This window comes from Capricornis sumatraensis, chromosome 6 (genome assembly GCF_032405125.1).
Source record: "Capricornis sumatraensis isolate serow.1 chromosome 6, serow.2, whole genome shotgun sequence".
Taxonomy (NCBI): domain Eukaryota; kingdom Metazoa; phylum Chordata; class Mammalia; order Artiodactyla; family Bovidae; genus Capricornis; species Capricornis sumatraensis.
In genome coordinates, this window is record NC_091074.1 from 85389279 (window position 1) to 85401800 (window position 12522).

Here is a 12522-nt window from a genome sequence, read left to right on the forward strand (position 1 = left end):
TAATCCATTTTGAGTTTATTTTTGTATATAGTGTTAGAAAATGTTCTAATTTCATTCTTTTACACAAAGCTATCTGGTTTTCCCAGGACAGCTACTGAAGATACTGTGTTTTCTTCATTGTATATTCTTGCCTCCTTGTAATAGATTTATTGACTGTAAGTGCATGGATTTATTTTTGGATTCTCTATCTTATTCCACTGATCTATATATGTGTCTGTTTTGATGACTGTAGCTTTGTAGCATAGTCTGAAGTCTGTGAGTATGATTCCTCCAGCTCTGATATTCTTTTTCAAGATGATGTTGGCTATTCAGGGTGCCCTGTCTTTCCACACAAATTTTAAAATTATTTTTTCTAGTTCTGTGAAAAGTGCCTTTGGTATTTTGTTAAGTATTACACTGTTAGGGATTGCATTGGCTGTAGATTGCACTGGTCATTTTAACAAAATTCATTCTTCCAATCCAAGAACACAGTATATGTTTCCATCTATTTGTGTCATCCTCAGTTTCCTTCATTGGTGTCTTATAGCAGTAGTCCCCAGCCTTTTGGTATCAGGGACTGGTTTCATTGGAAGGGAATTTTTTCATGGACCAGGGTGGGAGATATGGTTTAAGGATGATTCAAGCACATTACATTTATTGTGCACTTTATTTCTATTTTGTGGCAACCGCAGGATATTTTGCCTTGACTTTAGGGTCAGGGTTCACACTCCTATGAGAATCTAATGCCGCTGCTGATTTGATAGGAGGCAGAGCTCAGGCAGTAATGTGAGCGATGAGGAGTGGCTATAAATACAGATTAGGCTTCACTTGCTCCTCTGCCACTCACCTCCTTTTGTGCAGCCAGGTTCCTAACAGGCTACAGACTGGGGTTGGGGATCCCTGTCTTATAGTTTTCCTAGACAAGTCTTTTACTTCCTTATGTAGGTTTATTCCCAGGTATTCTTGTTCTTTTTGATGAGATGATAAATGAAAATATCTCAATTTCTGATAGTTCATTGTTAGTGTATAAAAATACAACAGATTTCTATTAAATTGATACAAAATTAATACATAAATTACAAATATACAAATTTGTATATAATATTATATTACAAATTTGTAATATATAAATTACATTAATTAAATTAATATACAAATTAATTTTGTATCCTGGAATTTTACCAAATTCATTGATGAACCTAAAAGTTTTCTGGTAGCATCTTCAGGATTTTCTATGTATAGTTTCATGTCATCTGAGAACAGTGAATTTCACTTCTTCCTTTTCAATTTGAATTCATTTTGTTTCTTTCTCTTCTCTGAGTGCTATGGATAGGACTTCCAAAATCATGCTGAATAAAAGTGGCAAGAGGGGGCATCCTTGCCTTGTTCCTGATTTTAGAGGAATGCTTTCAGTTTTTCATGTTGAGTATGGTATTAGCTGTGGGTCCATCATATATGGCCTTTATTATTTTGAGGTGTGTTTCTCTATGCCCACTTTTTGGAAAGTTTTTCAAATCATAAATGGCTGCTGAATTTTGTCAAAGGCTTTTTCTTCATCTATTGAGATGACATTTTCATTCTTCAACTTGTTAATGTGGTATATCACATTGAAACGGAAAAATCCTTGCATCCCTAGGATAAATTCCACTTGATCATGATGTATGACCATGATGTATTGTTGGATTTGGTTTACTAATATTTTGTTGAGGATTTTTTTGCATCTATGTTTTTCAGTGATATTAGCCTATAATTTTCTTTTTTTAGTGATACCTTTGTCTGGTTTTGGTATCAGGGTGATGGGGGTCTCAGAGGATGAGTTTGGAAGTATTCCCTCCTTTGCAATTTTTTGGACTAATTTGAGAAAGATAATTGCTAATTCTTCACTAAATGTTTGGCAGAATTCACCTCTGAAGCTATCTGGTCCTGGACTTTTGTTTGTTGGGAGTTTTAAAACTACTAATTCAATTTCATTACTGGTAATTGTTCTGTTCAAACTTTCTACTTCTTCCTAGTTCATTCTTGAGAGACTGTACCTTTCTAAGAATTTGTCCATTTCTTTTAGGTTGTTCACATTATTGGCATATAGTTGTTTGTAGTAGTCTCATAATCCTTTGTATTTCTGTAGTGTTGGCTATGTCTTTTCTTTTTTCATTTCTGACTATTGATTTGGACCCTCTCTCTTTTTTGATGAATCTGGCTAAAGGTTAATCAATTTTATCTTTTCAAAGAATCAGCTTTTTGTATCATTGATCTTTTCTATATCTTTTAGTTTCTATTTCATTTATTTCTGATCTTTATGATTTCTTTCCTTCTACTAACTTTGGGTTTTGTTTGTTCTTTCTCATTGCTTTAGGTGTAAGGGTAGGTTGTTTATTTGTGATTTTTGTTTCCTGAGGTAAGCTTATATCGTATAAACTTTCCTCTTAGAACTGCTTTTGCTGTGCCCCACAGGTTTAGATCATTATTGTTTAGTTTTCATTTACCTCTTGGTATTTTTTTAATTTCCTCTTTGACTTTCTCAGTGAGCTGTTGGTTCTTTCATAGCATATTGCTTAGTCTCCCAAGTGTTTGTGTTTCTTTACAGTTTTTTCTTGTAGTTGATTTCATTTCATTGTGTTGTGGTTAGAAAGATGCTTGATATGATTTCAGTTTTCTTAAATTTACTGAGGCTTGTTTTTATGGCCTATCATGTAATCTATCCTGGCAAATGTGCCATGTACACTTGAAAGAATGTGTATTCTGCTACTTTTGGATGGAATGTTCTCTCTATATCAATTAAGTCCATCTGGTCTAATGTCATTTAAGGCCTATGTTTCCCTATTGATTTTCTATCAGATCATCTGTCCATTGATGCAAGTTAAAGTCCCCCCCACTACTATTGCGTTACTGTTGATTTTTCCTTTTTTGTCCATTAATTTTTGCTTATATATTTAGGTGCTTCTATGTTGGGTTTAGATATATTTACAATTGTTATATCTTCTTGGATTCATCCCTTGATCATTATGTAGTATCCTTTTTTGTCTTGTAACAGTCTTTATTTTAAAGTCTGTTTTGTTTGATATAAGTACTGCTATTCCAGATTTCTTTGGATTTTCCTATGTATGGAAATCCTTTTCCCATCCCTTCTCATTCAATCTATGTGTGTCTCTAGATCTGAAGTGAGTCTCTTGTAGGCTACACATATATAGGCCTTGTTTTTATACCCATTCAGTCACTCTATGTCTTTTGGTTGAAGTATTTAGTCCATTTACATTGTTGACAGGGTGATTTTAGCAGAAACTAATGTCTGTGGCTGGGGATTTGTTATATAAGTGAACGTTGAAATGTCTCTTGTCAGTAATGCTTGGGTAACAAAAGACATATAAATATGTCTCTGGTCAATAATGTATTAAAGTAATTATCAATGTGAAGAATCTTCCTGCCAAGCAGGAGACACAGGTTCGATTCCTGGGTCAGAAAGATCCCCTGGAGAAGGAAATGGCAAGCCATTCCAGTATTCTTGCCTCAGAAATCCCATGGATGATGGAGCCTGGCAGGGTACAGAGCATGGGGTTGCAAAAGAGCTGGACATGACTTAGTAACTAAACAAACAAACAAAAACAATCTTATTGTCATTTAAAATATTATTTTGGTCTTGTTTTGCAGGTATTTTTTCCCTTTCTTCTTCTTTTGTTCTTTTCTCTTGTGATCTGATGACTAATAAGTTTTACATTAGCATTAAAAAGAAAACAAAATATTAACTTCCTATATCAAACTGTAACTACCCCCTAAGGGAACATCAGTCTGGATCATGGTGGCCCTCTAGTGACTGTTCAAGGTTATGAGCACAGAAGGGCTACATTCCTGTCACTTTGAGGCAATGGGATGTGATGACTTTCTCCCTTAGTCATATTGCTAAGGAGCTCTTTGTTTAGTACTACCAGCCTTATTCATGGTGTCCACTATTTCCAAAAATGAATCATGGTGAAATTTCTGAAATAATTTTCAGTAATCTAGCTTTTCCCTTATTTGCTTAGAACTGACCTTAAGCATCAGTAAAGAAAAATAGCATCACACCCATATATTTTAAAAAGTAATATCTACTTCTCAAAAACAGAAAAGCCAGATGCCTAGAGATACCATTAAAATTTTTTATTTCACAAATCAGCGAAAAATTCTGATATTTGGATAAAATTTTATTAAAAGTGATCACCAATAACCTTGAAAATAGACCTTCTGGAAAAGCTATCTGGCCATTTTGCTGTTGCCAAGATATTAAGCGCATTATTCTTCAGCGCAAAAGTTCTCAAATGAAAAGGGAAGGAACATAAAATACGAAAGTGGCATCAGAAATGGAAGGCCAGAGATCTACAGTTTATGCACTCACTTCTACCATCAAACTTTGATACACTACAAAATGAGCCTTCTAAGTAGCAACACTGGACACGTATGGTAAATCTCCTACATATGAACCTTCAAGTTGTGAACTTTCAAAGATGTGAACATGCATTTCATCAATGTCAGGCATGAGTGAAATTGCCCTCCATCTCCTATTGCTGACAATCCTTCAGCTCTACCATCTCCCACCTCCTCTCCTATCTCCATTCAGTAACTCTTCTTACCTGTTCACTCACTGCCAGCCCCTGTATGCCAGCTGCTGTACTTACTACTGTACTTTCCAAGGTACTGGACTGTAAGACTAAAAATGTTTGCTTTATTTTTTGAGTTTGCTTTTTACGTATTATTTATGTGAAAATATTATAAGCCTATTACAATATAGTATTACAGAGCAGGTTGTATTAGTTGGGTACCTAGGCAAACTTTGTCAGACTTATGAACTCTGTGAATGTGCTCTTGGAATGGAACTCATTTGTATATAGGAGATTTATTGTATATGTACACACATGTATACACAAATATAATCTTTCAGTTTTCATTGCTAGATCTCAAGTTATAGCAGGGCCAATATTTCACTTCATTTGATTAAAAACAGAGCTAAATTCTCACTTCTGGAAAGCCTCTGTGACTCCTTTAGTACATTAACTCATAAACATCTACTCTCTACATTTCTGTTTGTTTCGAAAGTTTCCCTTTCCTTAAACGTAGCTTGCATAATACATACTGAGCTGCTAAACATTTACAGATTGTTCCAAGAATCTTAACATCATACACCACAACATCACGTAATGGTAGTTCCACTGGCTTCCCTGAAACACCTCTTACAAAGGGCACTTCTAAGAAATAAGACATAATAGGGATGAAGTAAGGGTGAGCATACATAAAACCAAGTCATAATAACATCTTACAGAAATCACTTTGCCCTCTCTGAAACATTTTAAAATACTTTAATCGTTATGTGTTTCATGTTTCAGAAATTTACAGAGAGTAGAAAATATAAATTAGTGCCCCAAATATATTCTTTTCATTCACCTCTAAGGAAATGTACTTTCCTTTTAACTTTGATCCAGAATTCAAACAAAAAGTTAAAAAGGTGTTAACATACCTGTCATAGCCCAGAGGTTGAGGAGAATGAAGATTAAATTTAGGACTGCTTCTAGAAATTGTATTCCCTGGTGAGATATTATTTATGCGCTGTAATACATAAAATACAGAAGTAATATTTTGTCATTCCATTTAAACATTCTATATACATTTTAAAAACCTGTAGTACACTAATTTACTAATGTAATTGAGAGTCTGGTATCCTACATGAGAAAATGTAAGCACAGATACCAAGGGAAAAAGTGCAACAAATGCCCAAAGGACTCTGTCTCTTCATTATGTCTGAAGTCCAAATCCTGCCATATAGGCCCTCAAGGGGCATCCTGGCTCCCAGATTTGCCAGGACCCTGCAGTACCAGCTTTGGATTAGTCTCTTCTCAAATCATCATTTGACTTAGTGACTGACTCATCCACACCCAAAGCTGTGGCACTGGAACCCCAACCTTGAAGCTGCCCTCCAAAAGTCAGGGAAGAGGCTTTCTGGCTTTCTGGTTTGGAAAAGGTCCTCAAAATTCTAAATGGGCCTTAGCTTGTTTCTGTAGGAGGGTTTAAAAGCCCAAAGTCTCCACTCTGGTATCTCATAATCACAAAGAACAACCAAAGAGTCTACATAAACTCCTCGGCCAGAAGCACTCTCCCTCTTGTCTCTACAGGGAAATAGTTATTTCTACCTCCATGAGACATCTTACTTTTTATATTAGTGGTATCTGTGCACATCTTAATTCCCTGCATGTGTGCAAAGTTGCTTCAGTTGTGTCCGACTCTAGGCAAGAATACTGGAGTGGGTTGCCATTTCCTCCTCCATGGGATCTTCCTGACTTAGTGATCGAACCCATGTCTCTTATGTCTTCTGCATTGGTAGGAGGGTTCTTTACACTAACACTACCTGGGAAGCCCCATTAAGTCCTTACCACACTAGAAACTTTTCCAGGATCCAGCCCACACCTTTTATATCTTTCTCTGGTTTTCTGGAACATTGGACAAAGCGTTGGCAAACATCTACACATTATTCAGAGGAGTGGCATATTTTTTAACTTGGGAAAATGTTGCCTCCTTTTATGATATGAAATTGTTTTCTCATTCTTATAAGTTCTAAGAAAATACACAGTTTTTTAATCAAAATACTCTACCACAAGAAAGAAGAAAATGCGTTATAAAATTCTGTGGCATACCAAGGATCTGCTGAACTTGCTGTAGCTGTTTTCAAGGGCACTCCTTAGGCCGTCGTTACTGTCATGCAGTTTCCTGTTAGCTGTTCTACAGAGTAAATACATACAATACATAAGCAGATAAGGAAAGTATTAGCGGGATCAATGTCACCACTTTCTTTTCAGGCTGTGATGTTCAGAGCATGGACTTATTACAACTCTTGTAACTTTCTACCACTTCCCTTCAAATCTAAACTGAGATGTTAATTCATTACTAGAAGTGCAACTTAACAATGTGTCAACTCTCTTTAAAGGTCTCCAGGCATTTTAGGAGTGAGTCATGCTGTGGAAACTGCTTCTCCTTCAGGGAGCTCCACTGTTAAAGACAGGTTTGGTGCAGGCCTTTCTGTTCCCTAAAGGCCTGAAGCCAGCCCGCCCCACTTACTCTCTCTCCCCTCCATGCTGGGGGATAGATCTGCTGTGTTCTGTCACACTTCTTTCTCCTGGCTCCTCCTACTTGTGGCCTGGTTCTGTACTGCCAGGCACGTTATATACCAGTTAAAAACTCCAATGTTACAGCTACATGCAAAAAAAATGAAATTAGAACACCTCCTAACATCATACACAAAGAGAAACTTGAAATGGATTAAAGACCTAAATGTAAGACCAGAAACTATAAAACTCTTAGAGGAAAACATAGGCAGAACGCTTGAGGACATAAATCAAAGCAAGATCCTCTGTGACCCACTTCCTAGAATAATGGAAATGAAACAAAAGTAAGTAAGTGGGACATAATTAAACTTAAAAGCTTTTGCACAGCAAAGGAAACTATAAATAAGGTGAAAAGACAACCCTCAGAATGGGAGAAAATTCCCTTTTTCTCCCAAAGGAAACAACTGACAAAGGATTAATTTCCAAAATATATAAGCAGCTCATACAACTCAATACCAGAAAAACAAACAACCCAATCAAAAAGTGGGAAAAAGACCTAAACAGACATTTCTCCAAAAAAAAAAAAAAAACCATACAGATGGCTAACAAACACATGAAAAGATGCTCAGTACTGCTCATTTTTTGAGAAATGCAAATCAAAACTACAATGAGATATCACCTCACACTGGTCAGAATGGCCATCATCAAAAAGTCTACAAACAATAAATGCTGGAGAGGTTGTGGAAAAAAAGGGAACCCTCTTGCACTGTTGGTGGGAATGTAAATTGATAAAGCCACTATGAAAGATGGTATGGTGATTTCTTGAAAAAACTAGGAATAAAACCACCATAAGACCCAGCAGGCCCACTCCTAGGTATATACCCTGAGGAAACCAAAACTGAAAAAGACACATGTGTCCCATTGTTCATTGTAGCACTATTTACAATAGCTAGAACACAGAAGCAACCTAGATGTCCATCAGCAGATGAAGAAATTTTGGTACATATACACAATGGAATATTATTCAGCAATAAAAAAGAACACATTTGAACAGTTCTAATGAGGTGGATGAACCTAGAGCCTATTATACAGTGTGAAGTAAGTCAGAAAGAGAAAGTTAAATATTGTATACTAACGCATATTTGTGGAATCTAGGAAGGTGGTACTGGAGAATTTATCTACAGGGCAGCAAGGAGAAAGACATAGAGAACAGACTTATGGACACGGGGAGAAGGCAGGAGAGAGTAACATGGAAACTTACATTACCATATGCAAAACAGATAGCCAATGGGAATTTGCTGTATGTCTCAGGGAACTCAAACAGGGTTCTGTAGCAACCTAGAGGGGTGGGATGGGGAGGGAGGTAGGAGGGAGGTTCAAGAGGAAAGGGACATATGTATACCTTATGGCTGATTCATGTTGAGGTTAGACAGAAAACAACAAAATTCTGTAAAGCAATTATCCTTCAATTAAAAAATAAATTAGTTAAAAAAAGCTCCAATATTGACTCAGGGTTCAAACCCCAACTCAGGCACTTACTTTCCATATATCTTACAGAAGCCATTTAAACAGCCAGAGCCTCAGCAACATCTAAAATCAAATAGTCTCTGCCTTAGAGACCAGCTACTCTTTCCCTGCTTCAGGTTTATTCATCCTTCAGAACTCAATTCAATTGTTTCTTCCTCTAAAAACACTTTCTGGACCTTCCTGGATAGAAGAATGCCCTTATGAGATACATGGTTCCCCGCGGCCCCCCTCTCTCCTTTGGCACGTTATATTTAGAAGTACTGATCAGGTTCCATCTTCTTCCCCTAGATTAGCCCATAAGGAGAGAGGCTAAGTACCTCTCTGAGTGTCAGCTCCTGGCATACCTGAACCGTAAAAGGTGCTAAATGAAAACCTGCTGAATAAATGAACAGATGAATTAACAGGATTTTTACAACATATCAACTCTATCAGTGCCACAGGTGAAGCTTAATAAGCATTTGTAATGGTGAAAAAAATCATCAAGCCTGACCTGACATTATCTGGGGGAAGTAAAACCAGAAGAAAATATTGCCTGGGAGAAAAGAGAGAAAGGGTGTCAGGGAAGAGGGAAGTGTTGTCAGTGAGGTCCTCAGAGAATGGATTCTGCAGCTTAGTTGCAGAGTTGACAGAGCAGGTGCAATATTTCCAAGAGATTTGAAAAAAAGAAAAATATACTGCTAACCAGGCATAATAAACTGAGTGAGAATGATCGTGTATGCCTAGTGATGTGACATGCACTATGCGGGATGCTTGAAACCTCTCAGTGTGCCAAGCTGCACAGAAAGCTGATGAGTTCAGGGCTGTTGTTCTTTACAGTATAATAAATGTATTATAAAGATACAATGGACATACCAACCTGATTTAAGAGGACTTTAGAGAATTATAATCTTGTTCCTAAATTGGAGGAGTTTATGTAGGATTAGCAGCATCAGAAAGCTAAACTAATGTGCTAAAGTCACCATATCGAGAAGGAACATGTGTGGGTCTCTAAACCCAGCGTCTGATATGTGGCAACTTGTGTTATATGTGGCACGTGTTTTACTAACAAAATATAAGTTAAATGCAAGTGTGATGAGAAATATGAGAACTTACTGGAGTATTTCAATTTGCCTCTCAAGACTATTTCGATCTTCTGTGTATTCTCGGATTATTTCCAGATCCCTGTAAAATTACATTTTATGTTTGAATGAGCATTAGGTGTTCAGTCCTGCCTTACCTATACCTACTCTCCCAGACTCCTTTCCACCTCTTCCAAAGTCCTGTGTCCTTGACCATGGTTTCTATCTCTCCATGCTCCTGCTCAGATTCTCTCAGCCCATTAGCAGCCTCTTCTCCCCTGTGAGCCACAAGCATACCCACACCTCTGCTTCCTCCTGCAAGGCTCTGCTTCCTCCTGCAAGGCTCTGCTTCCTCCATTCCCCCCTGCAGCATCCACAGCTCTTCCACCCCAGCCCACTGCCCTGGCTCTGTTCCTTACTGGGACTGAACCCCTGGCCTTCTACTAAGCCTGTTCTCCATAGGCGCTCACATTACCCATTCAGCCCAACCCAATCTCTCACCTCTGCTTATTCTGCTTTTTCCAAGCCTTACTGCTACTGCTGCTAAGTCGCTTCAACTGTGTCCGACTCTGTGCGACCCCAGAGACGGCAGCCTACCAGGCTCCTCTGTCCCTGGGATTCTCCAGGCAAGAACACTGGAGTGGGTTGCCATTTCCTTCTCCAATGCATGAGAGTGAAAAGTGAAAGTGAAGTTGCTCAGTTGTGTCTAACTCTTCGTGACCCCATGGACTGCAGTGCACAAGGCTCCTTCGTCCATGGGATTTTCCAGGTAAGAGTACTGGAGTGGGGTACCATCAAGCCTTATGCAACCCCAGTCCCAGCTATATTAATATTCCTTTCTCATCTCTGTGCTCCCAGCACTGCTGGCCCTCCCCTCCCCACCCTACGCCACAGAGAGATCCACAGAACCAGGCTTTCTCTGTTCACTATAAACTCATGCTCAACAAGTCCTCTGTTGCTTTATTACGAAGCGGTCCTGGCCGTCTCCTTAAAATGTCCATTCAGAACATCAGCCACTTCCCTCCAGCCCCTATCCCACCCCAGCCCCATTTCTAAGCTGACAACCCCCATCACTCTCTTCCCCAGACCCTCAGGCTGTCTAATTTTGTCCATAATAACTAACTTGCCCATTTGTACTCTTGATAAGGCTACAAGTTTCCCAATTGTCTCTAGGAGTTTAAGTTCCTTAGCCAAAGATTCTGGGACCTTACATTACAGCCTTAAACTAGTTTTAAAACTTTGTAATTTTATTTATTCAAAATATCTTTTCTGTCCACTGGCCTGACCACTGTTCCCCAAACTAATCATATCCCTCCTTATGTCCTTGCCTCTGCTTTGGATTTTGCCATACATGGAATGTCTTTGAGACTCTCTTTCCATCTGTAAAATGGGGATAAGGAAAGTTCCTATTGCATAGGAAACTGTGACTGAGTTAATGCTGCTGCTGCTGCTGCTAAGTCGCTTCAGTCATGTCCGACTCTGTGAGACCCCATAGATGGCAGCCCACCAGGCTCCCCCGTCCCTGGGATTCTCCAGGCAAGAACACTGGGGTGGGTTGCCATTTCCTTCTCCAATGCATGAAAGTGAAAAGTGAAAGTGAAGTTGCTCAGTCGTGTCCAACTCTTAGCAACCCCACGGACTGCAGCCCACCAGGCTCCTCCGCCCATGGGACTTTCCAGGCAAGAGTACTGGAGTGGGGTGCCATTGCCTTCTCCGAGTTAATGCTAATGAAGTACTAAAGACAGTGTCAGGCAGTTGTCAGTGGGACCTGTGTTACTTGTTGACAAGCTAACTCAAGCGTCTCTTCTTTAATAAAGTCTCCACCTTTCTGAACTATAAAGAACACTTTGTCTACCATCTCATGGCAATAAACCCAATGTGTGACACTGCTGGTGGTACTGTTTCTGACATTGTTGAGTTCTTATGCTGTTTAACTCTGCAACCTTTTAGCTTTTAAGCTTCCCAACTAAATCTGAAGTTCTCAAAGAGCAGAGGCCACATCTTTTCTATTTTTAAAATGTACTCCACACTCATAACTCCTTATCTAGCTCAGGGGCCTGTATACAGTAAGCACTTAATAAATGTATGACTGCTTTTCACTGTGTGTGTGCATGCTCAGTCATGTCCGATTCTTTGCAACCTCACAGACTGTAGCTCACCAGGCCCCTCTATCCAGGGAATTTCCCAGGCAAGAATACTGAAGTGGGTTGCCATTTCCTACTTCAGGGGATCTTCCGGACCCAGGGACCAAACTCGTATCTCCTGCATTGGCAGGTGGATTTTTTTACCACTGAGCCACCTGGGGAAGCTTTCCATTACAGGATCTTAATTCTGAATAAGGTTGGGGAAACAACAAACAAAACACAAGATATTTTTCGCAAGTGTACATGTACTAGGGGATACATGCATACAGTCATGCATATAGATGCATGTTCATATTTATAATACTCCTATATAAATATCTATGTGTATCCTCTTTATGTATAATTACATGCCTTTGTGTGTACATATGTGTATTAGATCCTGTATTATTAACACCATACTGCAAAACTAAAGCATAGTAAAAATAAAATGACTTGCCTATGTTGCAGGGCTGGAATTTCTACCTTCAAAGCACCTCAGTTAGCACTGCCTCTTGATACTTTAGGTATATTCTTCTGCTCCCATTTAATTCAAACATGTCTAAGCCCTGCACTGTTCTGAGCAGTCAATAATTTAATTAATCAGTTTGTTTTTTAAAAAATTAAAAACTAGATCTGACACTAAACATAAAATCTTTAGAAAGCAAAGAAAATATTAGCAAAGTTAATAAATAACCCCTTATTACTATGTAGCTAAGCTTCATTCACATGGATGTTACCCTAATAAACATTCCATTCAAACTACAAAGTGAAATG

At 38.5% G+C, this 12522-nt stretch overlaps 1 protein-coding gene across 1 annotated transcript in view; it reads right to left on the reverse strand.

The window, feature by feature from the left end:
* The window catches only part of RASEF (RAS and EF-hand domain containing), an 84331-nt gene that overhangs the window by 23390 nt on the left and 48419 nt on the right, over nucleotides 1–12522 (reverse strand). The window contains exons 7-9 of the mRNA XM_068974191.1: nucleotides 9660–9728; nucleotides 6633–6717; nucleotides 5462–5550 (exon numbers count right to left, since the gene is read on the reverse strand). Coding sequence (XP_068830292.1) covers nucleotides 5462–5550; nucleotides 6633–6717; nucleotides 9660–9728 — 243 coding nt within the window. The remainder of the gene's footprint in view (nucleotides 1–5461; nucleotides 5551–6632; nucleotides 6718–9659; nucleotides 9729–12522) is intronic.